At 42.3% G+C, this 27,588-nt stretch overlaps 2 protein-coding genes across 7 annotated transcripts; both read right to left on the reverse strand.

The window, feature by feature from the left end:
• Nucleotides 1-1,603: 1,603 nt before the first annotated feature.
• Nucleotides 1,604-10,451, reverse strand: LOC116049358 (FXYD domain-containing ion transport regulator 6-like). 6 transcript variants are annotated; one of them, XM_031298925.2, is made up of 10 exons: nt 10,365-10,451; nt 7,754-7,813; nt 7,561-7,587; nt 6,105-6,131; nt 5,867-5,890; nt 4,649-4,723; nt 2,221-2,257; nt 2,100-2,131; nt 1,964-2,000; nt 1,604-1,859 (listed from the first exon to the last, which is right to left on the reverse strand). In XM_031298925.2, exons 2-7 carry the CDS (start codon nt 7,803-7,805, stop codon nt 2,223-2,225), a joined length of 240 nt encoding a protein of 79 aa, XP_031154785.1. In that variant the 5' UTR covers nt 7,806-7,813; nt 10,365-10,451; the 3' UTR covers nt 1,604-1,859; nt 1,964-2,000; nt 2,100-2,131; nt 2,221-2,222. The 6 variants fall into 6 exon arrangements, with proteins under 6 accessions (XP_031154785.1, XP_031154782.1, XP_031154783.1 ...); XM_031298922.2 differs by having other exon boundaries at nt 10,173-10,449; XM_031298923.1 differs by having other exon boundaries at nt 2,100-2,137; nt 10,173-10,449.
• A 724-nt stretch (nt 10,452-11,175) lies between these two features.
• Nucleotides 11,176-27,221, reverse strand: LOC116049355 (IgGFc-binding protein). Its single transcript, XM_036006712.1, has 23 exons — nt 26,262-27,221; nt 26,098-26,145; nt 23,778-25,019; nt 23,271-23,623; nt 22,502-23,081; nt 21,804-22,402; nt 21,144-21,711; nt 20,238-20,503; nt 19,778-20,119; nt 19,043-19,616; nt 18,717-18,916; nt 17,976-18,117; nt 17,483-17,811; nt 16,779-17,364; nt 16,089-16,687; nt 15,141-15,708; nt 14,441-15,039; nt 13,775-14,342; nt 13,467-13,666; nt 12,936-13,316; nt 12,526-12,812; nt 11,589-11,639; nt 11,176-11,478 (listed from the first exon to the last, which is right to left on the reverse strand). Exons 2-22 carry the CDS (start codon nt 26,141-26,143, stop codon nt 11,630-11,632), a joined length of 9,039 nt encoding a protein of 3,012 aa, XP_035862605.1. The 5' UTR covers nt 26,144-26,145; nt 26,262-27,221; the 3' UTR covers nt 11,176-11,478; nt 11,589-11,629.
• Between the last annotated feature and the right edge of the window lie 367 nt (nt 27,222-27,588).

Genomic DNA, 27,588 nt, shown 5'->3' on the forward strand with positions numbered 1-27,588 from the left:
GCTCAGCAGAAAAAGATGCACCATGAAAAAAGTGGGTTACAAGCCAGCAGCAGGCTACAGGGGTATCATCACATCAGCAGAGAAAAAAAAGAGAGCTTGAATAGTAAAATGTGTCTGAAAGGTGATTTGGAGTTTAAAAAGCCACTTGCCATAACTGCTGTTTAATTTTGAATGCAAGGATTTCTGCTCTGTACCAACACAGTGATTTACCTTGCAAATATAAGGCTACAGCCCGTGCCAGATTGTTAGATGATAAAGGCATATTCCTTTCTAGGCATCAATAATGCGGCTTGCATGTTGCTGAACCCTCACTCCCAAGTGGCTGAGCTGGCAGTTTGTATTTCTTTCCACCATTTTCTCTCTGCCATAAAGACTGCCCAATTGAAGAAAAACAAGTGCTAAACATCTTTAGTATTGTTTATTTGTTCATCCCAGTGGGGGATTTACTGAAGAACCCCCTTTGTCATAACACTGATCAATGCATCAGCAGTAAATTGGCTCTTTGCTAATCAACTACATAAAGATAGGTATAACAATTAAACTATTCCTTTCATTCATTAAATGACAAATCACAAAATGATTACCTAAGAAGTCATTCATTCTCAACTCATACATTTTGTAAAGCTCACAAACGTTTCATGTATGTTACACCCTTAAAAATCCCATCAAAGAAAAAAAACTATCAAACCTGTGGTGGCCATGGCTGTGCTGTAGAGATGTAGAAGAGCTCCGTCTCCCAGATATATAGCAGGTTGCTGGGTTGCAGTTTAACGTTGGATATGAACCGAGGTAACTGGACAGGACAGCATGCAGAACTGCTTCAGAACCCTCTCTGTAAACTCAGCAGGGGACCTCTGGTGGCCACAGCGAAACATTGCATTGATAGTGGTAGGGTACTCCCAATAGGTTGACTAATGTGCCATGATGGGGACTACACAGTAGCCCCAAATTAAAGTAAATAGTAGGGTAAACAGATAAACCCATCTTAGACGTTTAAGCTATCTTCAATCTACTGAGTACCTCACAGACTTGTGTGGTACAGTATGTGCGAGTGTCTGGGGGGGGTTTACCGCATGTGTAATAAATGAAGATATTTTGAATGCTGCTATAATCTGTCTGCAATTGTGGCTTTGGTTGCAAGATTTCCTACAGCTTCTAATTTATAATTCTATATAATCTATAGAGACAGTGCTTGCATGCTCAAAATGCACCAGTTTCTGTCCCATGTGTTTTCTTTTGTGCAGTGCAGTCAGCCCGTTCCTGCAACAGCAGGGAGAAAATAGCCTGCATATGCAGCTTTTACATTCATAGAGGCTGCCAGACTCACCACGGTTGAAAATCTGCGAATAAAACAGCACTGAAAACAAAGTTAGGTAAAATTAAGGGTATTTTTTTTAATTTATTTTTTTTAAACACAGCCTTCTCCAAGTGCTGCACAATGCAGCACATAAATCATTCACACTCTCCCTGCTGGTAGTTACTACTGCATGAGTAACTGAAATGTCTGCAGCGTCAGCAGAAGCAGGAGTGCAGCATAATGGAGGGCTGCTCGCTGGTCTTCTTCTAATGGCAGAGAAAATGAAAAGACGCATAAAAGAGGAAGGAACCTTTTCAGACATTTTCTTTATTTTGCATCGATCTGAAAGTCACAAAAATACAAATGAGAATCACACTATTGTTACCATATCAAGTTGGCACATTATCTAGTAACTGTAATTGATGATAAAAACATTTAAAAAAGAAAAGAAAAAGGAGCACAGTAACATTATGAAATTGAACGAAGCTTCAGGTGTTCATGGAAAGATTGTCCTCAGCTGTGATCAAGGTATTTGCTGCCCCCACATGGTAAGTCAGTAGCACTGTGAAAAAAAGAGGAAGAGGATAAGTTTGATTTGTTCTGAAAAAAATCATTTTAGCTTCCTTCTGTAGAAAATCGACTCACAGATGTTTATAAGAAACTCACCAGATCTCCACTGCTCTTTGCCTCTGCGTCTACTGATCTGTGGAAAGAGTTTGAGATATAAAATCAAATGGCAATACATCTACTTGATAGGCATTTAACATTCCCTCATTATTATAGAAGGAAGAAAAACATTTACCCCTAGGAACACCCGATTCCACATCAGAACCCCTGGACCTGAGGAACATTAACAGTTAGATCTATTTTACAGAAAACTAAATTCTTTAGAGGTCTTGCTTGATTAACCTAACTTCACTTACCTTTACTTGTCACTCCTCGAACAGGTACATTTTCGGGCTGTTTTTAGGGGGAAAACAAAAGAAAAAAAATGATATGTCTAAAACTGCAACAAAAGGAACATGACATTATATATATATATATATATAAAAAATGTATGCAGCTAACGCCCCCCCCCCCTCCCCTTAGTACGAAAAGAGGAAGAGGTTGTTCCAAGCCTTGATAGGTCCATGATTACAGTGTTGAGCTTGTGCCAATAAGCCCATCTGGGCAGCAAGCCTTGGGAGGCCTTATAAGCTTGCAGTTTACCAGCCTGAGCACAAGACTCTATTCATACCTGAATCACAGCAACAAAATACAGAAGCCAGTGTGTTGAATAACATCCAGCTAGCTGCATTTGTATTACGTGAAAGTCTCCAAGAGTTTTAAAATTGTATATCTTTTGTTGTGTCTTTTAGACCCACTTCCGTGTGCCTATACACTTCATAGAGGAACACTGCTTACTGCATTCACAAAACATCTTCAGCATCTCCATTCAACAGTGTCCATACCATCATGTCCGTCCAGTATTAGTACAGAGGCTCTGCAAGGCTTCATTCTGCTCTTCATTGTTCTCCTTGTAAACTAACCGAAATGGGATTAATAGTGGAGTCGTTCTAAAGACATGCCATATTTGGTCTTCCACTGAAGGACGAAACCTGAAGTGAAGCAGCCTATTTGGCCCATGGACAGGCTTTTTACACATGTGAGCAGTGTCATATAGGTCAATGTTGTTAAAACTGTAGAAATGATCATCTGGATTTGCCAATAAGGCCCTGTTGAACCCGCTTGAAGGAATGCGCCTTCATCATCTTCTAAAACAAGCTACAGCCAGTAGCTATAATAATTTACAAAACTTTGACTGAGAATGTGCTCATGTGCAGTAACGTGATATTGCTAGCTGAAGTGTCGACAAAGACGTGTACTTGCTGGAATAGTTGGTGTGGCCATTGGCCGGCAAAATATATGAGAAATCTCAGACCAAGCGAGTGACCTACATACTCTCAGGACTAAGAATAAGCTGTGAGCATCTTGAAAGGTAGCACCCATCCTTAATTCACTCACTTTGACACTGGGGGGCGCCAAAGGGTGCCTATTGCTATCAATAGTCTTGTTTCGACAAGTCCTCAGAACTATTTTGAAGGAACTAGAAGGTTCCTTTAGCCAGTTGTTGTCTGTGTTTCCACAAAGGCCTAAAGGCCGTGAAGATTAGTACGCTGACGTATAAAGCAACATGACAGGACGAGGGCAGCTGGTGGTCGCAGGAGTAAACACACTCTGCAGGCTGCAGTTAAGTATGCCTGCCTGTCCGTTTCATTTAAAAAAAACAAAAACAAAATAGATTTTGTCTTACTGTGCTTTAACCGATCGTAACCGCTGAGAAACCATAATAAATAAGACTCTCTCTCTCTCCCCTGAGACACACATCTGCAGCTGGCAGTTCAGTATTGGCTGCTGGCTCGTCTGATCTCTGAATGATGTTTTAAATGCAATATTTTAAATGTCAAACAATAAACTTCCAGGGTTAGCCCTCTTCATGTTTCAATGTTTAATGCACTGCCTGTAAAACCCTGGTGGCTTTTGATGTCACACTTCACAAGTGCAGAGTCTTCAGGATATTTCTTCAGTCAAACAGATGTTCTACTTTTATCATTATTCATCAGTACTGCATACAACCAGTTGGTATTGTTAAAAACCTAAAATGCATACAAACATATACAGTAGAAGTATATTCACAAATGTAATTTAAGAGTATGTTTTTTGTTAAAAATGGAAAACCTCTATTTTGTGTTTCCCAGGCAAATTACATTTTTTTTTTAAATTGAAGAACAGATTAGGAATGTAAACAAACATGGCATTTTGCCTACTGTAAATCTGTGTATTTAATGACCTATCAATAATTTTAGTGGTGACAGCAGATAACATTTGGATGTCTTTCTAAGCCAATTTCTAAATTTGAATATACTTTAATCCTCTTGTTTTTTTTATGTACTTTTTGTTTAATGCAACCACTTCATAGAGTGCAGTGGGGAATCCATAGTGATATTAACTAACAGTGCAGAGTGTATGGGTCCTAATAAATTATTTATTGGTTGGTTTTGGTTTCAGGACTAGCACTGGCAGTGACAGCATGTGCTGGCTGGTGAGGAGGAGGCACGTTGGAAGGACACTGAGTGAGGAAAGGAATAAGGTATAAAGGGCAAACTGCTGTGATGCACGGATCTTGAGAATGTTGAGTGCTGAGATTGTGCAAGAGGCATCAGTGTGCCTCCCTTCCAGACCTCTGAGAGAAACAGAAGCCTACTTGTTTTGGGAGCCGGGAGGTCAACTCACACATACAGGGATCTGTGTGGTGACACTGACACTTACCATTACACATCCGCTGTGTACTTAAGGTGGTCAAACACTTACTGACAATGAGAGCGATGCCCATGAAGAACAGCACCACTGCGAATACCAGGCCACCGATTCTCAGCGATTCATAGTCTGAAATGCAAAAAAGTACTTTATAATGCTTGCAGAAGGAAATGGTATGTTTTGAGATACAAAATACCATGAATACAAAAGCCTTTTACCACATTTTGATTCAAGAGCAGCATTGCAGAAATAACGGTCATGGGACACCACAAATTCCTGCGAGCTGCAGTCACCAAAACTGTAAACACTATGGTTGACTTTAACTCTGTAGTCGGCTGTCCCAAATAAGGCTGGATACAATTCTGCTTGTTTATATGCATGCTAACATCATTTATTGTTTATGTTGTTACTAATACAGAGAGGATCACAGCTTTGTTTACATGCATCAAGCATTTCCTTTGCTAGTTAACTAGCAAGATGGCAACTATCTGCAGGCGTTAGCAAATAAATATTAACAATAAAAAAAAAATCTGAAATAATCAAATACGTTTTCTTAAGCAAAGAAAGCACGAGTAAATGTGGTTTTTCAGCTACCAGCAGGCTTAATCAATTCTTTAGTGCAGTGGTTCCCAACCTTTTTGGCTTGTGACCTCTTATAATCAAGTATTGCCTACTTGAGATCCCTTGTAAACATTGGTCTAAAGGTTGTCTAATTCTATGGAAGGCCAGCAGAGATGAAAATACCAAGGACTTCATAAGAAATAGACAAAATAGATAAACGTCAGCTAAAAATAAACATAACTTTGTGTAACGGAAATCATCTTTTTCTTGTGACCCCTCAGATTTATCTTAGGACCCCCTGAAGTTTCCCGACCCTCAGGTTAGGAACCACTGCTTAAGTGGTATTCCAACAGGGCATATGCTATGGGTAGAACTGTACAATACAGGTATCAAAAATTGCTTATTGCCAAGGGAAATTGAAAGATAACAACCAGTAAATTGATGGTACGTATTTATAAAATATATCAATGCAGATTTTGAGTCACTCTGTGCACTTTGATGCCTCAGATGGACTGAGAATCAGACCTACGACCCAGTGGACAGAATTATTCGAAGTATTCGCAGTGGGACTACTCCAGAAGTTTGGCCTTGGGGGTGACAGTTTTCCATCCCTTCTGGAAAAACAAGTGGAAAATTTGTCTTGACCTGCCAGATGTTTCCTGTGGAGAGGGTCGGCCATTAAAAGGCTGAATCAATCTGCTAAACACTCACCATAATGAAAAGCACTGTCATAGTCTGGTAGGAGAAAAAAGACAGAGGAAACAAATGAGAAGCAGATTTACCCACTGACACACTTCAGAGAGCACTCATGATATGACAGCTATTCAGCACTTTCAGGGCCTCAGTCATCCATCTAGTCATTAGCCGGGTTGGTGCCAGTGCCAATTTATATGCCAGCTAAAATGAGTGCAGCTTATCTTAATTTGACTACTGTTCAAATATTACCCACCTTTCTCCTCTTCATCTGCCACTGAGGCTGTGGAAAAAGAAGCAACAATCAATAGTCTTTTTAAGACACTCACATGGTGGGTAAGGGCATGTTAGCTAATGGCAAAATGAATGGTAGTAGGGCAAATTCACTCTGCAGAGAGGCTAAAAATGTTAGAATCAAACCCATATTTAAAGATATTACAATAACAAAAGAAGCTTAATTCAAACTCAAAATGACCCTCTGTATGATTCTAAGCTCTGTATTTCTTATTTCTTATCGTATTGCCCTGATCTGTTTTAATCTGACTGCCGTTAAGGATGTGGGAAAGTGCAGACCCCTCTGCTCTTTCACATCTCTTGTCCCATGTGAAAACACGTTGGCTGTATTCATGTTATGCACCAGTCTTTTAAATCTCACTAGAAAGCACAATGTACTTGGTAAAGAGCTAAATTCTGCTAATTTCTGCTTTATGCTCATCAAGAAAAGAAAACAACTAGAATTAAAGAGACAGCTTGACTCGGTGTCATAATGAAGACCCAAAGCAGACATCGTTGATATGAGCACCGGTGTTTGGAGCGAGCACATTGGAGGTTACATAAATACTTTTTTACTTTTCTACATTTCACATCATTAATGCGTTTAATTATTATTCTAACAGCTCATTAAAATGTTCAACAGACATTTTAAATGTCAGCCAGTGCAAGTTGTTGGTGCTTATGTATAAACTTCAACAACTAATGTTGAATACAGTAAAATTATAATCTGTTAATCATTTCCAAGTGTATGTTTGCCTGTTGCAACTTATTCCAACAGCTCATAAACATGTCCTTGCTGGACACGATTCAATAAAGTCTGACATAAGCTGTTACGGATGAGTATGATAGATGAATAATACTATATATTATTTTATACGCTCCACATTCCATTTACTGCAGAGTAAGGGTAGAGTGCTCAAGTTAACTTTGACCTAATTTATCAGGCAGTAAATAAATACTAATGTCAGTCTCAATGAAGCAAAAACACATTTTATCATATCAGTGCTGATGAGCCTTTGAAAATAAAGTTGTACGGTCACAGACCTTAGAGTAAGAGAGGATAACAAAGCCTTAGCGTAGGCATATCTGTTTAACATCAAGCTCAAACTGATGGCATGCAGGGCGCACAGAGAAACGAACCAAAGACAAGGATCAGCATTAACAATGGAAATCTTGGCAGATGTGTGAATAAATGATTGTTCCAACTGCAGTGTAAAGAAACATTTACACTATTATGACATGGCCTTCTCTCGCAGCAAAACACTGACATAAAAATATTCTAAATGGAAATTATAATGAAAATAGTATCACTGCAATGCTAACAATAAGAAAAGACATTTTATACACATTTGACCAAAAAGAGCACATTGCAAGCAGCCATATCAAATCAATCAAATGGCCATGCATTGCCAGTTACCACTCTAATGCAGGAAACTTACCTACCACCACCCTGCCAAACGCTGACCCTGTTATACGGACACATCAGCTCATTTAGTGTGGAGGAACTTAAAAAACACAACCAAAGCTGCAAAAAGGTGGAAGCCACTTAAGAACGCCACGCTTACACAGGTGGTCGGTTTCAAAAAGGGAACAACGTAAAGCAGCTGTGCGCTTAGTGAAACGGATGCTCACCGAGTGCAGGAGCCAGCCAGGAGCTGAACGCCACCAACACCACAAGATCCATTGTACCTGCTGATAAGAAACAAACAGAAAAAATACATAAGAGAAGTAATAAATGGCGTGCTCACATTTTGGGGTAATTGCTGTTTTATGAGGATAATGTGTTGAGGTGACAGGAGGTTGAGGCTTTTTAAAATGTGATGTACAGACATAGACAGATAAACTTTGTAACTCACAGACTGCCTTTATAACTCAGCAAACTCAAACAGCCTCGCTGAGAACAGAGAGATGCCTGTTGTGAAAATCTTTAGCAACTCCACACTAATACTTCTTAGAAACAGCCAGTTACGGTTAGTGGGGGGCTAGTTGTTTTCCAGTAACAGTAGGAGATAAAAAATGAAAGAATATGCTTTATTTACCAACTTGTTTATTTGCATTAAGCTGCATCTTAAACTTACATTGTTAAAGCAAAAGGAATAGTCAAAATCAAAGCTAAAGATATCCTGACTTTTAGCTCCTTACAGGTCAAGCTCCAAAAACACTAGACATTTCCCATAATGCATCTGAATAATGTGCATCATTAGTGGCCCTAATGACACCATTCCAGGTAGAGACACAAGCTCCATCTGGGCTAGATGCTACATAACAGTATGTTATGTGTAATAATAATATGGCCTCCTGACTCTGGGTAAGAGAAGATCTGGGTCTATTTCAGGCTCAGCCCTTCAGTACATGGGGCTTGGCAGTTGAGGGGTTCATGGCAAGGCTGGTGTTGTGTTGCATTTGATATTTGGTCAGTGGGTTACGATTCGTTTTGCTGGGTCATCTACTTTACAAATGGAGCACGGACCTCCTGGAACTGTTTTTGTGTCTATGTCTATATACTATCTAGGACATTCTTTGAGATTCTCTTACACCAGCGGTGTCAAACTCAGTTTCACTAAGGGCCAGACTGGAAAATAAGAATCACATCAAGGGCCAGACATGTTTAGTTTACTGACATGTTTTTATTTAATCAAAAAAGTCAAGCATCTTTGACTGTATTATCACGTCTCATATACTCTTCTCACTTACAGCTTGGTCGACATGAAGCCACAAAAAAGTAACTTAGCCATCACCAAAAACGTTGAAAGAAAGTGCCAAAACAGTTGATAAAAGTGACAAAAACTGCAGAAAAAGCGACAAAAACTAGGTGGGCCAAAATGTATTATGAACCTAAATTGTTATGAGGGCTGGATCTAAATCTGCCAGGAGCCAGATTTGGCCTGCGGGCCTTGAGTTTGACATATGTGTCTTACACCCAGACTGCCACTGCCACTTCTGGTTGGACGTAAGAGTTGCCACAATTTAAGGACCGAAGATCATGGTTGCAGTTTTGTTCGCTTCAAAGCCACATTATGCCAATATAATCCCAAAACAACACAACAAAATGTAATGCGGGTACACACAGCTTTAGCTCCACAGTTGCAGCAATAACAACAAAAACCTAAGTCATGGAATAAAATGTTTTGCATTGCGAAGATCAAAGCCTACGTTAGCAGAGCCAAAGTTTCTTTCCTTGGCCCAGCGCACTGCTGGGGATTCATTCATGACTAGAGTGGGGGTGTGAACATATGGAGCTGGAGTGGAGAGAAATGAACACTTCAGCCATGGGAGCAGGATTAACAACAAAGGGCTGCCAATCAGGTTTAATCAAACAAATACAGGGTGAGTTATCCCAACAAGAACCAATCTAATGATATAGTTTGTTAGACTTCTGAGCGAATAGAATGGGGAGACAGGAAAGACGCCCATAAAGCAAGACTTTAAAAAGATAATTACCGCGGATTATAATGAAGTGGGATTAACATGGACAATTTGTAATTTAAAGGGATTTGCTTACATTAACCCGTATAGGCAAACCCACACGAGTGCATTCACACTCTTAAATAGAATTGAGACAACACAAACCCGTTTTTAAATAGGCCTACGGTCTCCTTTTCGAGTTCACGTTGTTGTTCTCGCCAGTTAACGCGATGAAGATTGAAGAACATTTCACAAGTTGTTGGCTTCAGTGTTTCTCTCAGTGTAAAAAAACGATATTAAACTTCTCAGATGGCGTGGCATTCCGGTCAGGATACCACAGCGCCAACAAAATGAAAATGGAAAACACTTTGACACGATCAGCATAATACACCGTTAAATGAAAACAAAAACAAGACACATGTTACGCCTGTGCATTCAAATTTGTCGGAGCAACACGAGCGGGGGCTTGATGCATTTGAAAAGGTGGTTGAAAGTTGTGGGCTGGAAGAGAAAAACCTCTGGACACAATAATGTATTTTGGAAGTCTTAATCTGCAGATTTCAGATGTTTAAGATAATATTTCTAGCAGCAATGATATGACACTGCATTAATTTCAGAGCATACATTTGGATAAAAATTAACTTACCGTGTATCAGCCTCCTATAAATTAATGCGACTTTCTCAGCGCCAGTGAGCTGAAGTTTGCTAGAAGTTTTCCACTCGTTAGCTACTTAAGCCAGGAGAGAAAATGTGATGTGCAAAATCTTCTCTTACAGCTTGCAAATAAAATGAAAAGCAGTGATTAACAGGGAATTATTCTGTGGAGATTCTTCAGTACCTCGGTTGCACCAAATTAAGATCTGTTCCTCCTTGGTCTTCCAGGTCTTGCCTCAGGAATGAGAGAGTGGGGGCGGGGTGCTGGTGTGAGTGCTCAGCCACTGGAGTTGCTCCCTAAACTATCCTGAGCTCCCCTAAGCAGAAGTAAACAGCACAGTGCTAAACAGAGATTATTCCCATGCGGTTTGGTGCCAGCATTCATAGTAAAACAAAATTACATAAAGAGACAGTCAAATATAAGAGACATCACAAGAAGCATCAAACATTGAGCTTGTTGCACTGTGGTATAATTTACAGGCTTTGGAGAGAAGATCAGCGCAGTGAAGTGAAAGCATAAACACTGGTGCGCTTTCATGGCCAGTGCAGTCTGTCAGTAAGATAGTTTTCTCTCAGCTAAATGAAAACTGTCTCTCCCACACCAATCTGCCAGATTCCACCCTCCACTAGTAGCAAATGAGCTGGGTGGACTATGGCAGCCGGTTCTGTCTCAATCTGGTGAATTCACACTTTGATATCAGGGTGTTATCTATTGACTGTTGTGGTAAGTTAGCTGTAGACATTTGTGGGATTTTGTACTTTCTCTTTCACTCCTACACCAAGGGCCTTTAGTGCAGACAGCTTTCTTATTAAAACCTGAAGTTTACATAGGATGTCTTCTGTCACCAACTGTGCTAGATGCAGCAGAAACTGCACACACATTACCCACAATCCATAAAAGTCATGTTTTTTTTTATTTACTGGTATACGTATACAGACAGTGCCCTACAGGTTTTATAGAAGTACAATTCTCTGGGAATCACAAACAACTCATGCAGTGTAATGAATAAGTATTTATTGGTTGGAAAAGTAAGGAGAACACATTTTGTTAAACATTTTTTTTTAAACTAAGAAAATACAGCATAATAAAACAGGTATTGCTCTTGGTTGTCCTGTGGAAAAGAGATGCTATAATTTCCTCCTCCACTAGATGGAGATGTGGCCCAAGAATGAGCTACATTTCTCTACCATTCCAAAGTGAACAATAGAGGAGCAGACTGCCAGTAAACAACAAAAACACTTCCACGAATCAAGAGGAAGCATTGAAGTATGATGAGTAAGACTTCACATTCTTCATCCTGTTTAATGGGGGTAAAAAGCAAGGATGTGAGCCACATTGTACGGTTGTTTCAATCATGAGGAAAACATTAGTTCATGGTTCTAAGAGGAAACAACCTCAGTTTCTTACCTGTATACCAGATGCTTTCTATCACCGCATAACCAACATCTCTACAGGCCACTGAAATGAAAAAGAAAAATTGCAGTCAAAGGGCACTGGAGCAAAGTAAAGTCATGTTCACTCGGGCATAACAGAGATTACAAGCAACACTTCTGAAAATTGTGTTTCTAAGGGCATATGCAAACACTCAGAAGCAGCAGCAGCACCGACTCTTAGGGGCATTTTCTTGGGTTGTTATCTGGTGATCAGAAAATGCCAGCAAAAAGACAACGATGTCAAATGAGGAGAGGAAGGGGGGGCACACAAAACTCAATTCTCTAAGGAATTGACTTAAGGCTAGAACACAGAACTAAAAATGAGGGCTCAAATTAATATTGCACCCAGATGAGTCTTAAGTGTCCTTGGATGACAAGCAGTGATTGGATTGCAAGCTTGGTAGCTTTTGATGGCCATGTCTGTCAGCCTCACCTGCTTTTTAATCAGTAATTACCATAGGGGTTTCTCTGGCATTTCTTAATTAAATTGGACCAAATGCAATTAAAAACCACACTCTCATTCCTTTAAAAGGGCTCTGTGGAGTCCTTGTTTAGTTCTTGCTGTTAAGAGAATAAGCGGTTGAATGCTCATAGCACTGTGCCATCTCTCGCTGATCTGTACTTGATTGTTTCAGTGGTCAAATTAAGTTTGCTGTTTGCATAATAAAGGGTAAGATAGAGTTCAAGATTAAAACTTTCACTCTAACTAGAATTGAAGGTTAAAAGCATGGTACAAGAGAAGGCAAAGTTATGTTATCAAAACAATTAAAGTTAACACCGGGAGTTGGGGAACAATGTCATGAGAGCATGTTGTGAAGAAGATCATTATTATAGCAGTAAATGTAGCCATGCATCTTTGCCTATTACATTTACAGAGAGGAAATGTTGCAGTGTGCCTTTCAAATACTTACCATTTAGAGAAGTCCCCAGCGCTCCAGGAGCCAACAACCACGGACACGTCAGTGGTGATTTTCCCATCTGCAGTCCTTATATCATCTTTGGAGTTGTTATTGTAGTTGCCACATGCGCCGCACATTTTACCAGACAGGCTACTGTCAATAATGACGGTGACCTCCTGTGAAATTGAGTAAGTGACCCGTACAGCAGATGCCCTCTCGATGATCACAGTCTTCTCTGAGATTTGGACGGATATCTCACTCGTCACTTTGCTGGGAAGAGACACTTTTCTCCCATTTACCTGGATGACATGAAGAATGACGAGAAAAAAAGACAAATTGAAGTTTAAAAAAAAGTTTCTACATCAAAGGGACTACTTTCATTGTTAAACATTTAACTATGTTTAACTCCCGACTCTTCTCACCCAGGTCACGTGTTGGCTGTTCACTGCAATGGCGGTTTCCTTGAAGAACACATACACAGTGGCGACAGTGGGTGATGCACCTTTGCTGCAGACCCTGACATCCACAACCACACGGAACCACAGCTTGTTGGTCTCGTCGCACAGAGACGCCACTTCAAATGCCCCTTGCGCTCCTATCGCTCCGGACATGCCATCAAAGGAGGTGAGGTGGCCGACTTGGCTGACGCCGCAATGGCCCCGTTTGACGTGGCAACCTCTGACGCCATCTCTTGCACCACAAACCTCCCCACTGGCACAGGAAAGCTTTTCACACTTTACCAGCCCAGAGGCCTGGCACACACACTTGGACTCGCAGGCTTTGTCCACAACTGCTTGGCCCACCTGGGAATAAACATTGTTTAAAATGTTATCTTCCAGGTCAGTGAATAGAATGTTTTACATCTCTATTCATGTGTAAATGCTATGACAAGAAGTATTAGTTGTTTTGGCACAGTTACTATGTATGACAACAAAACATAATTTCAGTTTTACCGTCAGATATCTGCCATTGTGCACACATCCACAGTTGTCCAAGGGAACGCATTGGATGCCATCGAAAACAAAGCCGTCATCACATTGGCATCCTTCAAAACAGCTTTCTGAGCAAGTAAATGGGTAAATGAAGCTGGCACAGGTCCCACCACAGGTGTCGGCACACACCTCATAGTGACTGTGTGCAGGGCAGGAAGCAGCTACAAAAGACAAGAAGACCTTTGTAAGACTTTGTACCACCACCAGAAATACAAAACATCAAAAATATGGATAATTCTTCAGCGAAAATACTGTTGTGTGTAACTTACGGCAGAATGAGATGCTCCTCCATGGCTGGATTTGCACTCCTTCGCTCTGGCAGGCGATAGCATAGGCCTGGACACTGTTACACAGAGTATCTTTGTCGCCACCCACAGCACAAACATCAAACACACAATGAGACACAAATGCCACTGGGTCAATTTTACTGTGGCAGGCTTTGAAAGGTCCATTAGGTGCACTTATGATGCCACAGGAGTCGGCTTTTCCGTACAAAGTGGCCTTGGCCTGCTCACATACTGGACACTGGCCTCCACAGCCCCCACAAACATTGCCAGGCAGTTCCACCACCCACGCCTTCCCAAAGTCGTCGACACTGTTTGTGTTTTTGCCATCGGGAAGTATAAAGTCGTCGCCACCGTTCTTGTTGTAATTGCCGCATAGACCGCACATCTTTCCCTGGTATGTAGAAGGCACGATCACATCAACATAATAGACAGTGTCATACAGGACTGTCAGTCCAAAGTCTGTCCGGACAATTATGTTGCTACCTTCCTGGGCGACTCTGAGACGCCCGTTGTCCAGGGAGAGAGGAAGGTTTAGAAGCTCATCATCCACCTGTACAGATGAGGAAGAGGAGAACAGAATTATCATGAGGAAATAAATCGACATGCACAAATGTAACCACATGTTGGGTAATAAGTTGTTGAACTCACAATGACTTTCCATGGCACTTTCTGCTGGATGTAAACAACATAACCATAGACTGCCACTGCAACTGACTTGGTAACAGCCACTTTTCCATTTCCATACTTCTCATTCCCCTGAGTTACGCTGAATGGAGTCAGCTGGCCATTGTCATCATCACAAACCTTGGCCAACACATAGACACAGGTACCCTGGAAATCAAACCTCCGTCCATCAAAGGAAATGTAATGAGGGTCACCAGAAGCAACACACTTGCCCTGCCCCTCAGGGTGGCAGCCTTTCACTCCGTTAACAAGCTTACAGGTCTCCCCTGCACGGCACTTGGCCTTTTGACAAGACACAGCGCCATTCTCTCCACAGATGCATTTCTCCACACACTCTGTTTCAGGGTAGAAGATGTCTCCTTTCCTGTAGTAGTGGCCATCATAGGAGCAGCCACAGTCTCTCACGGGCACACAGGTATCCCCACTCAACAGGTAGCCTTCGTCACACTCGCAGGCCTCTGTGCAGGACCTGTGGCAGGTTGCAAGGGAAGTTAAGCTGGCACAGGTGGCTGGGCAGCCCACAGCACACAGGGTATAATGGCTGTTAGCTGGACACACCATTGCTGTGGGATAGGATGATAAGAGGGGGAGAGGAACAAGGTGAAAGATAGAAGAGATTTTGAAATTAGAGAGTTGAAATATGAAAACACAATCTCAAACTCACGACAAAAGGTATCTGTTCTCCAGGAGCGGATGGTGATTCCTTGGCTCAGACAGGCAGAGACATAGACTCCCACAGCATCACACACTGCTCCATGGTGACCATGATAATGACAGGCGTCATACACACAGTCCTCCACGTAAGGAGCAGGATCCACACGTCCGTGACAATCTCTGAAAGGCCCTGCTTTGTCAGCGATAATACCACAGTACTTCTGGGCTTGGTACTCTTTCCTCTGGGAGTCTGAACAGGCCTGGCACCATGCCCCCTGGCAGACTGATGAGCAGCCTGGTACGAGGGCCACCTGCCAGCTCTCCCCCAGCGTGGCTCCATTTGTGGCGGTCTGGCCGTTCCGCATGGTCAGGTCATCCTGAGCTTTTCCATTGTAGTTGCCGCACAGGCCGCAGACTGCGCCCTGGTAGTTGCTGGGCAGAGTAACGCTCACTGTGCTCTGCCAGTCAAAGGTCACGGTGATACCAGCGACTGTTTCCACTACAGCTGTCCAGCCGCTGAGAAACACGACCAGCTCATTATTGTAATCCAGTGGTAACGAAGCAAGCTGCCCATTGAGCTGAAGAGCGGAAAGCGAGGGAAAAATATGTATAGGAGATTATAGATTTAATAATTCTGCAATCCTTGCTAATCCATTCTAATGTGCAGTTAAATCTTATTTTAATTAAGTCTGCCTGGATCCAAATTTTAATATGCAATTAAATATATGTGGAAGAGCATGAGGGATGTCAGAATTAGCACAATGACAGAAGGTATTATCATCCACTCATTTGAATGAGGCTCGGCGTATCTGTCCTGTTTTTATTTTTAATACTGTAACTACATGCTGTGTTCTCTCTCCAAAAATCCACATGAAAACAAGTGCCAAGATTACTTTTATCATCTTTCATTAAATCACTTATATGCTTACATTATCCATACCTCCACATCCCTACTTACCAGGACCTTGTAGGGGTATTCTCTGCTGATTGTGAGGGTGATGTCATATATGGAAAATGTGACAGTCCTTGTGTAGGACACGGCCTTGCTTCCCCGGTGGTCGTTCTGCACAGTCACCTTGAACGGCACTAGTCCGGGCTGTTGCGTGCACAGTCCCACCAGCTGATATACACATGTGCCCTGGAAGTTGTACCGATGGCCATCAAAACTCCGGTAGTGTGGGTCACCTGAGGCTGTGCATGTGGCATGACTAATGGGTCGGCAGGCACGCTCTCCATCCACTAAGGTGCACGTCTCCTTGGCAGAGCAGGAAGCCTCGCGACATGTCACCATGCCCAGGGTCGTATCACACTCACACAGGCGACCGCAAGCCTCATCAGCCCAAAAGTGCTGGCCTGGCTTGTAGTAATGGCCCTGATAGGAGCAACCACATGTTTTAGCAGGCACACAGACACCAGCGCTGAGGACGTAACCCTGATCACACACACATGTCTCCACACAGGCACCGTTGCAGGTTTTAATTTGCTCAGGGAATGGGCAGGATGGCTGGCATGGGCTGGCACAGTCTTCGTAGTGGCTGTGACGCTGACAGCTCATTGCTGAATAGAAATTAAATTTAAAAGGTGTTAACGAAAAACTTAAATTAAATATGTGATTAAAATATTTAAGGAGAGTCTTGTAAATACTTACAGCAGCCAAACATTTTCCTCCAGTCCTTGATTATTATTCCTTCCTCACGACAATGCTGACTGTAGGAGGCCAATGCCTGGCACAGCATCTTTTTGTCTCCCTTATTCAAACACATATCATACACACAGTTGTCCATGAAGGCCTGGGGGTCCAATTTTTCATGACATTTCTTGAACACATTATTGGTCTTGGCAACAAGGCCCCCACAGAAAGCCTCAGTCTCATAAAGCTTACTCTGGTTATCGTCACAGGTAGGACAGTTTTCCTTACATGTGTCCCAGCAAGGATGGTCCTTGTCCTGGTCAGGCGTTTGCCAGCTTTTGCCCCACTCTATCACTGAGGAGACAGCTATTCTGGCTGGATTTTGGAGCTCATCGCGGTAGTTACCGTTGAAGTTGCCACATAGACCACAGACACTGCCGTAGTAGCTGCTGGGCAGTTTGATGACCAGCTCCCAGTTCCAGTCGTAGGAGACAATCAGGCCAAAATTTGTCTCCACCACTGCAGTGTGACCGCGCTGAAACACTGACACCTCAACCTCACCATCACCGATTTGTACAGGAAGATTTACCAGCTCCCCATCCACCTGAAGGGAATAGATAAGAATATATATATATATATATATATATATATATATATACACACACACACACACACTGAAAAACTACAAGTCAAACACATCAGACAAGAAACTAATATCTTACCATCACTCGACCAACTTGGTTCTTGCGGATGGTAATGGTGTACCCATACACAGACACATCTACTTCTCTGACATAAGAAACTACTGGGTTTCCACGGTTATCATTCCTCTCAGTGACTGTGAACGGCACTAGACCCTCCAGGTTCCCGCAGGTCTTGGAGATGACATACTTGCAGGTGCCCTGGAAGTTAAAGTTGTAACCATCAAATGTGTGGTAGTGGGGGTCACCCCAGGCCCAGCATATGCCTGTGTACTCGGGGACGCACACAGCTTCACCCTTCTCAACATGGCACTTCTCTTTGACCCGGCACTTGGCATCTTTGCAGGGATCTACACAAGATAAACAAACAAAGAGAAATAGATACGAAAATTGCAAATTAATTTTAAACTAATTTAAAATGTACTGTACATTTCTTTGAAAGAGTATTTACTCAGTTAATAAGCTAAGGATGGTTGAAATTGGTTAATACAAATATACATTATTTGTGTCTTGCCTGTGTTGTAACATGCCCTGATTCCTTTCTTGACCATGCATTTGGTGCTTTCAGGGCAGGAATGCTTTTCACAGTTTAGGCCTGTCTCTGGATTGCAGGTGCACTTTGTGTTACAGTCTTCCTCATACACTACTTCACCAGGCTGGGGACATCGATCAGGTTAATTAAACAGGGGGGGATAACACACAGAAGAAACAATGACAGGTTATGGAGGAGTCCACATTATTTCTTCATTATTTCATTGTATTCATGCTTTGCTGAATACCTGCATTCTACAGTCTGTTAGTTCTGAATAGCAGAATGCTACTATGGACGCAGTTGTGATTATAGGACTAGAGGACCATTTTTAAATCATAAAAAAAATTAAATCAATATTTTGAGTCAAATTACTGATATCTTTAGTAAATAGCGATGTAATAGGCAGGATAATGTAAGAAGGGTTATTCAAGACCCAAAAATGACTTGCCTGTCTACATTATCCTACTTCTTCCATCTTATGAACCCCCCCCGCCCCCTCCCCCCTTTACATACACAAACAAATTTAGACAATCTGCTAATTATGTCTCAGGAAAAAAATCCTCAGTGCACATATCTAAAATCAGACTGGCTAATGTCCAACACTGGAAAAAGCATGTTGCTATGGGTATCTGCTTCAGTCACTTTGACACTAAAAAGCTATAATTTGTACATGACTGTATATGGAATGACTTTTTTGTACTGACAGAGGTGTTTAAATTATACCTTGTACGTTCTTCCATTGTCATAGCAGCCACACCCAGTCTCTTGAACACACGCATGTCCGTTGAATAAAAAGCCAGCATCGCACTCACAGCCTTCTATACAGCTGCTAGAGCACTGTACAATCTCTGAGAGGCCTGCACACGTTGCAGAGCAGGAGTCTGCACATGCCTCATAGTGACTGTTGGCTGGGCATTTCATTGCTAAAATAAATTAGCAAAAGACAGGGAAAACATAGATGAAAAGGGAGCCTGTTCTTATATTTAATAAATGCAGTGGCTACAGTATGGCAGACGAGAATAAGAGGTGAATTCCTCTTTGTCACTTACGACAGAAGGAAGCCGTCCTCCAGTTTTTCACGTCCACTCCTGCCATTTCACAGTTGAAGGTATAGGCTGCTACGCTGTTACACAGCACCTTCCCATCGCCGTTGGAAGCACATACATCAAAGACACAGTCAGCAAAATACGGCTGTGGGTCCAGTATACTATGGCAGGCTGCAAAAGGACCGTTGGGTGCTGTAACAATGCCGCAGTAAGTGGACTTTGAAAACACAGCCTTGCGAGCAGGGTCACAAACAGGACAGGTATTCCCTTCACAGCCATCCTCACACACTACATTAGGGATGGTGACCCTCCACGATTTTCCAAACACATTCACATTGTTGGAGAGCTGACGGTTGGGCATTTGGAAGTCATCGTTTTGGTCACCGTTGAAGTTGCCACACAAGCCACATACCTTATTGCGATAATTACCCGGTACTGTGACTGTCACGTGATAGACCAGATCGTATGTGACACTCAGTCCAAAATCTGTTTCAATAACATAATGTCTGCCTTCTTGATAGACCAGCACTGCTCCAGAATTAAGATTCACAGGAAGGTAGTTAAACACTCCATTCACCTAAAAGAAAAGGCACAATGAGTTGTATTTAAAGAAAACAAACATTGGTGACTAGAATGTTTAAGTATTTATGTCAAGCTAGTTTTTACATCCCTCTCAACCATGCAATGGTTTTCACTGTATTCCAAATACGGAGCTGCAAATGAAGTGCTGTTGCTCACCAGGACTCCAAACATGTTGATCCTTAAGATGAGAGTGTAGCCGTAGACCTCCACAGCAACCAGCTTGGTGACAGCCACCACTTTGTTGTTTATCATCATGTTCCACCTCACGTTCTCCACCTGAACAGAAAAGGCCACCAGGTGGGTGCCTTCCAACCCACAGCTCTTGGAGAGTGTGTAGGTGCAGGTGCCCTGGAAATCAAATGTTTTCCCATCAAAAGAGCGGTAATGGGGGTCACCAGAGGTATGGCACACACCTTTACCAACAGGCTGACATTTTTGGACACCATTCTCCACTTTACACTTCTCATTAGGGCCACACGTGAACTTCTTGCACTCAACCTGAGAAAAACAGTTGAGAAACAAGAGAAGCATATTTATTGCGTATATATTGCAAGCTCACACTGATCAGTATTAAATCATTATTATTTTTCAAACTGTCCACTTTAGTATCAATTACCTCTCCATCTTGTGTGCACTTGCACTCCTCCTGACACTGACCATTGGGATAAAACATTTGGCCCATGCGGTAGTAGCGGCCATTGTAGACGCAGCCGCACTGTGAGAAGGGAACGCAGTGAGCTCCACTGAGTATGTACCCCTCATCACAGGAACAGCCTTCCTTACACTGTGCTTGGCATCCCTGAGGAGGGATCAGACTCTGGCATGAGGATGGACAGCCGGTTGCACAAACCTCATAGTGGCTGTGGACTGAACATTTCACCACTGTACACAAAGGGGCATAAAAGACAATGTGAATGGGTTTTTTTATTTACTGGAAACTTTTTAAAGCTATAGTGCGTAGTTTCTGTCACCCCCATGAGGAATTCTAAGTAATGACAAGAACAGTGTCAGCGAGTCCACATGACACAAGCCTTCAGTGACCGCACACTACCACCACTCCTCCTCCACACAGTTGCTAGTAGCCAAGGAGGACATGAAGGATTAAAAAAACATGGACACTTCAGAAGAGGTAATTATCTTCACTCGAGCTTCTGCGTGCGAACATTGCCGGACTACACCATTTTGTAAACATAGCCATACTGAGAAATACAGAGAGAGTTTCGTCGAGCTGATAGGCTTAATTAGCTTTATATCAACTCATTTGGTAATGGATTGAATGTAACGGACATCCATTATTATAAAAAAGTTGCTCACTATGCTCCAAATGTAGGCAGTGATTACAAAGCAACATACAGTACCAGAAAATACACATTGAAGTATACCTAGAAACATGAGCAGTGGAGAAATTAAATTAAGTTTAAAGTGCCATTCCATTTTTCCAATATTATTGTTATACTTTCTACACTGCTACAGTAAATGATGCTCACTTTGCTTTTATTATTGAAATTAATGCATATCTCACCACAGAACTGACTGGTTCTCCAGCTGTACACCTTGGCCCCCACAGCTTGGCAGGCAGATGTGTATGATGTAATAGCCTGACACAGCACATCCTTTCTGCCCTTATACAAGCATACATCATAAACACAGTCTTCAAAGTAGCCAGCTGGGTCCACCTTGGCATGGCAGTCACGGAATGGCCCTTTGGGGTCTTTCAACACACCACAGAAATCTCCTTTTTCATATTGAACCTTCTGGGTAATGTCACAATCAGGACACACTCCTTTGCAGCCATCGACACACCCTGGGATCTCTGCAACTCGCCAGCTGACCCCAAAATCTGCTGGTGAGACAGGTTTGTCACCATTCTTTGGAATCAGGTCATCCTGGGATTTGCCGTTGTAGTTGCCACAGAGGCCACAAACGGCTCCCATGTAGTTGCTTGGCAGTGTTACGTACACAGCGCTTTCCCAGTTGAAGGACACTTTGAGGCCGAACTTTGTGGTTACCACAGCGGACCAGCCACTCTTATACACAGATACCAGTCCTTCATCCAGTGTGACAGGCAGGTTGACCAGCTCATTATTCACCTGGAGAAGAACACACAATTGTATTTATATATAGAGACTGAATATTAAAGTGACTCACAGGAAAGATTTAACTGTTTGGATGTAGTTCTTACCATAATCAGGCCCTTGTGGGTCTTTGTAATGACAATGCTGAGGGAGTGCACCTTGATCTCTACTAACTTGGTGAAGGAGACTACCTTGCTGCCCCGGTAATCATTCTGCACCAGCACTTCAAAGGGTACTAACTCTGGGTGCTTGGAGCAGAGTGCAACCAGTTGGTACACACATGTGCCCTGGAAGTCAAACTTCCTCTTGTCAAAGGTCACATAATGGGGGTCACCTGTGGCTTGACAGGTGCTGTGGGAGACTGCCTGGCACTTTCTTATGCCCTCAACCACCTGGCACTGCTGCCCCGCTCCACAGCCTTTATCCTGGCACTCCACGCGTCTGCTCCCAGCAACGCATTCACACCTTCGCCGACAGCCCTGGTCAGCCCAGAATGACTCCCCAGCAGGGATGTTCCGACCCTCATAGACACAACCACACTTGGCAGCAGGCACACACTGACCTCCGCTCAAAACAAAGCCTGCGTTACAGGTGCAGGTCTGCACACAGGGCTGTTTGCATTTGGAGGGAGCATTAGGATCAGAACAAGTGACAGGACAGGCATTGCCACAGTGCTCATAGTGGCTGTTGGCGGGACATTTAGATGCTTTAGGGGGAAGAAAGAGTATGGAGTGATACATATTAGGAGCAACAAGCAAGAAGGAAGTATATTCATTTGAGGATTCATTTAGTTTACATTACTTACGGCATCGTGCCATCGTCCTCCAATCTTGAACTTGGATTCCAGCAAGCTGGCAAGCTTCAGTGTAAGCCTCCAGTGCCCTGCAGAGGAAATGTCGGAGGCCGCCTCCCATGCATACATCATATTTACAGTTCTCCAGGTATGCTTGTGGGTCAATTACAGCATGACATTTGCTGAATGGCCCGTTTATTATAAGTGTGATGAGCCCACAAAACAAGTCACCCTCCCACATCTTCATTAAGTTATGTTCACAGCGCTCACACCCACCCTCACAGTCATCTCTGCACAGAGCACCTTCCACCAGCCCTGGAACCTTCCAGCTGCTCCCAAAGGCCACAGCCCCACCTGCCTGGGTGCCAGAGGGTGTGGTGAAATCATCATTGGGGTTGTCATTGAAGTTGCCACAGAGACCACAAGTCTTACCAGCGTAACTGCCAGACAGAGTGACCACAAGATAGTGTTCCCAGTCATAACGGACAGTCAGGCCAAAATCAGTCTCAATGACCACAGAGCGACCGCTCTGAAACATAGTCAGTTTGTCGTTGTTCAAGGTTACTGGCAAACTCCACAGACTGTTGTCAATCTGCCCAGAAGAAAATAATAAAATATGTTTTGAAGATATTACAGTCATAATCTATTAATTGAAATTCATGTATTAAATGTGTCACACCAAGAAATAATAATCACTATAAATTAAAGTCAAGATAATATTTAAAATATGTCTATTTAAGAGCATAACAATCTTTTACTAACTAGAGATAGGAAGCCTTACCCTCACACGGCCTGTCTCCGACCGAACTACTGTGATGGTAACACCATACACCTTCACTGTGACCACAGCGACATACGACACCCTGAGGCTTCCTCTGTTCTCATTTTGGGCGAGGACCTCAAAGGCAGGGAGATTATCATCTTTCCCACAGTTTTTAGCAATGATGTACGTGCAGGTACCCATGAAGTTGTAGTGTCGCCCGTCGAAAGTGCGGTAGTGGGGATCTCCCATGGCCCAGCAGGTACCAGGCTTCTTTTCCACTGCCTTGGGGACACAGGAGGGATACCCACCCTTCACTTCGCACACCTCATTGGCACTGCAGGTAATACTGCTGCAGGACAAAGATCCACTACCTGCAAAACCATAAATAATATATAATGAATACCCACATCAATATGGTTAATTTATGTTTAATGTAAAATATTTTCTCTCCAGTCAATACACTGTATATTATAACAATATCTGCTGATTTTTTTTCCCTAAACAGCTATAGTATGTGCACCTTACCTTGTTGTATACATTGTCCTGGGGCACCATAACCATTCATCTGGCTGACTCCTATACTGTATAGAGCGAAGCGGGAACCCGAGCTGGACACAGTGTGTTTATTGTTGCCAGGATTTTGTTTGTAGGGCATCTCTGCCCAAGAGAAATCTGTCCCTGCAATCTTTTTCCACTCAATATTACGGGGCAGGTTTGTACCATCAATACGCAGCTCTGCCATTGCACTGGTATGTGCCACAATCAGGGCCTGGTTTTCAAAGCCCTCCAGAGCCTCGAGCGAGTAAGAGGAACAGAAGCGGTCTGTGGGCAGAATTGTCATCAAGAAAGGGTCGTAGAAGCTTAACCAGCTCCGTGTGACACCATTGAAGAGCATAAGGACCTGGATGCCATGATCAGCCTGAATGGACAGTGTTTCAGGATTGTGGTAGCGGACCTCCATTACCTGCCCCCTGGTCAAAGTCAAAACTTCTTCACGGTTGCCGTATTGGACAGTGGCTCGGGTGGGCTGGGAGGCCAGGAGGAAGACGCTGTCATATCTGTCCTGGAAAGTCAGGGGAGGCACGATAAAGCTGGATCCCCACCTGCTAACTGGCAGCAGCTGCTCATATACATGGTTACATTTGGAGAAGCGCCAGGTGCAAGTGTGACCCGTGACAACAGCAACAGGAAGCTGGGAGGCAACTCTGGTGCCAGAGAGTTCATACACACTCTGGAGCTGGACACTCTCATACGGCTGGAGATCTATCAGCATTCGGCTGCCACTCTCATACACACGACCCTGGAAGTTGATGGAGCCGAGTGGGAAAATCTCCACTTTGTTGCTCTCTTTTCCATTTGTCACAGAGAACTCTTTAAATGAGCCATAGGGGGACCCAGTAGGTGTAAAGATGAAATATTCTGTACCCCATTCAGTGGTGGGATACACCACAGAGGTGTCTGCTGTGTACAGCTTGGAGCTGAAAGAGGTTACAGTCACATCTGCTGAGGCTTCAATGCGCACCGTGTTGGGAGACTTCTGGCTGCCATACACCTCAACACTGGTTGGGAGACTGATGGTGACTGTTTCTCCAGCATTTAGAGTTTTCTCTTGCTTGAAGTTTAAAGGAGGCACTTGTACTGTCACTTTAGTATTGGCCTGAACAGCGGTGATGTATAGCTGAAAGCGAGGACTGTCGTAGTTTGGAGCATAATTCTGCATGAATGACAGGGCGAACTCTCTCCCTGCCCATCCAGCGTTAGATGGACCTGACAGACCGGGGGGGGGGGGGGGGGGGGGAAGAGAGGAAGAAAACAGACAGAAAAACACATGTCAATAGAACCCTTCTTTTCAAATTACCTTAGTCAGGTACAAAACTGTGCTTCACAAATGTCGTGTATGAAGAAAACATGTCAAAAAAGCATTAGGAAATGAATGAGTCTATTTGTGCCAAGGCAATCAAAGGATTCACTGGCAATACAAAACTTGGCTTGAGACGTCTTGGATCGCAAACACAGTACAAAGAAACAATATGACACCAAAGAGAAAGTGACTGAAAAATACCTTCATTTCAAAGTTAAAAAGCAGGGATGAATGCATTCTATAATGGGTGAATAGCTTTTTGTCATTGATAACCATTGTGAGAGATTTAGACTGAGGAATAGTCACTTGACTGGTTCTCAGCAGCACTTAATAAGTCACTTTGCATAATGGAAATATTATCAATATCTGTGCCTTTGCTGTGAAAAAAAACAACATTCTGGGCTCAGCCTGGGCCTGGGGGATTTAGATTACACTCCTGTTTCACCCATTCAGTATAATAGTTCCAACTCAATAGCAGCTGAAGGTAAATGCCATTCACAACAAAAGCACATTTCAATTTAGATGGCTATCCTTTATGTGCTGCTTTATCCAATTCTTCACTTGTTTAAAATTCTGCTTCATTCACACAAGCACCTGGTATGGTCGAGCAACTGATGGGCTTGACAACCTGGATAAATTGCTTCAAATTGAGCGATCACTTGGCTACAATGTTCTGCTGGGGAATTGTGTGCCAAGGTTTGAGGAATGCTGCTGTGACTGATTAATTGAGTTAAGCCACATTTAGTCAAATTTAAGTTAGTTAACAGTGGTAAGAATTTGATAATATTCCTATACATTTTCCTGTTTTAAAATTGACATTGCTACTACTGTGTTTGTTCAGTTTAACATCTTAAAATCAGCTGTGACAAATTGGAAAGATAAGCCCAGATATATCACATTGAAATGAAAATAAATAACATTCACTGACACAGTTAAACACAGTTACAGTTAAAAAGAAATAAGAAAATCAAGAGTATGACTTACAGCTGAGTAAAGCCCCCATAGCACAAAGCAGCAACATGGAGCCCATGGCTGAAAGACAGAAATTCTTGTTTTAGTTACAGAAGTATTTGAAATGTACATTATTTGAATAACATAAATGCGTTCATCTCAAACAGCCAACATAAATCTCTCTGAACAGTGCTTACCTGCTAAGAGGCATGTATGATGGATTACTTACAGTTCCATCCTGTTATATACTCTGACGGACAAAAACACAACCAATCAAAAATCTTAAACAGCTTTGACTTGCAAAAACAATACCCTTCCTCTAAAACAAATTAAGGCAGGACTTGGCACAGACTTACAGGTCCTGCTGTATATTGACATAGGTGTGTGGTCCAATATCAACTACATGTACTTTAAGGGCTGAATCATTCATCTTTTTCCTTAGTTTAACAGAGGACATGCACATCATGTAATGTATTCCCAGAGAATCCCTGCATGACCAGGAAGATAAACATTTGAAGGCATGGCTAACGATGAATAATAATTCCATCAACCTGGACAACCTTCTTTAGAAACACTTATGTTTCCATAAAATTTATAAAATACTGAAAAATACATTTGGATAATATATCATGTTATTAGTTTATAGAAAGCTTATTCAACAGTTGTCTTTTTTTACTACTAAATAAGCAGAAATTCCAATGCTATTGGATATGTAACACCAGGCAGATATGTCAATTTGATTATTTGCCCACATTCAGCTGTATTGTATATTCTGGTGTAACCAAATAATATTATCCATTTCAGAGCAGGCAAGACAAGAATGTGATAAGACCAAAATCCTAACTTATCTGCAAAGTTACCCAATAGTCTCTGAGCAGACAGCAGTCTAGTTTGACATTATGGCTGGGTTTTGAGGAATACAAGAAATAGAGAATATTTGTATCATATTGTAAGTGTCAAATCACAGAATATACATATCTTGTAAGATCACACATACATTGTCTTACATTTTCACAGCAGAAAAGAAAAGGTGTGATGCAATTTAATTTTGGCACTAAATATCAATGTTATACAGACATTTTGTAAAAATGTAAAATGTTCATAATTGTTTTGCTTTTCAGTCATTTTCTCTCAGTACCCTTGCTTTTCATTCAAAATGCTCCTGCCACTTAGTATTTGTCATTTATCAGTTCGAGAAAAACCTTAGCAATGTAATGCACAATAGGTGTGATTACTAACATAAGCCCTACTTACGCACAAATTCACAATTTCTGCCAATGTTTATATTGTGTCCTTTAAGCCAGTTCATTCTTGTAAACAAAGACATGTCCCCTGTAATGCTTGCAATATGGGTGGATAATCGCATAGAACTGATCGCTCAAACCTTAATTAAACCAACGTTTCTGAAGAGTGGCAGTAGTTCGACTTAACAGGCGGTTTCTGTTGGTTTTGTGTGTCACCCAAGAATAACAGCACATAGTGGAGGGTGCTACAATCATTTGTGATAAAGAGAAAGTAAATATA

Source organism: Sander lucioperca, chromosome 10, assembly GCF_008315115.2.
Source record: "Sander lucioperca isolate FBNREF2018 chromosome 10, SLUC_FBN_1.2, whole genome shotgun sequence".
Lineage (NCBI taxonomy): Eukaryota > Metazoa > Chordata > Actinopteri > Perciformes > Percidae > Sander > Sander lucioperca.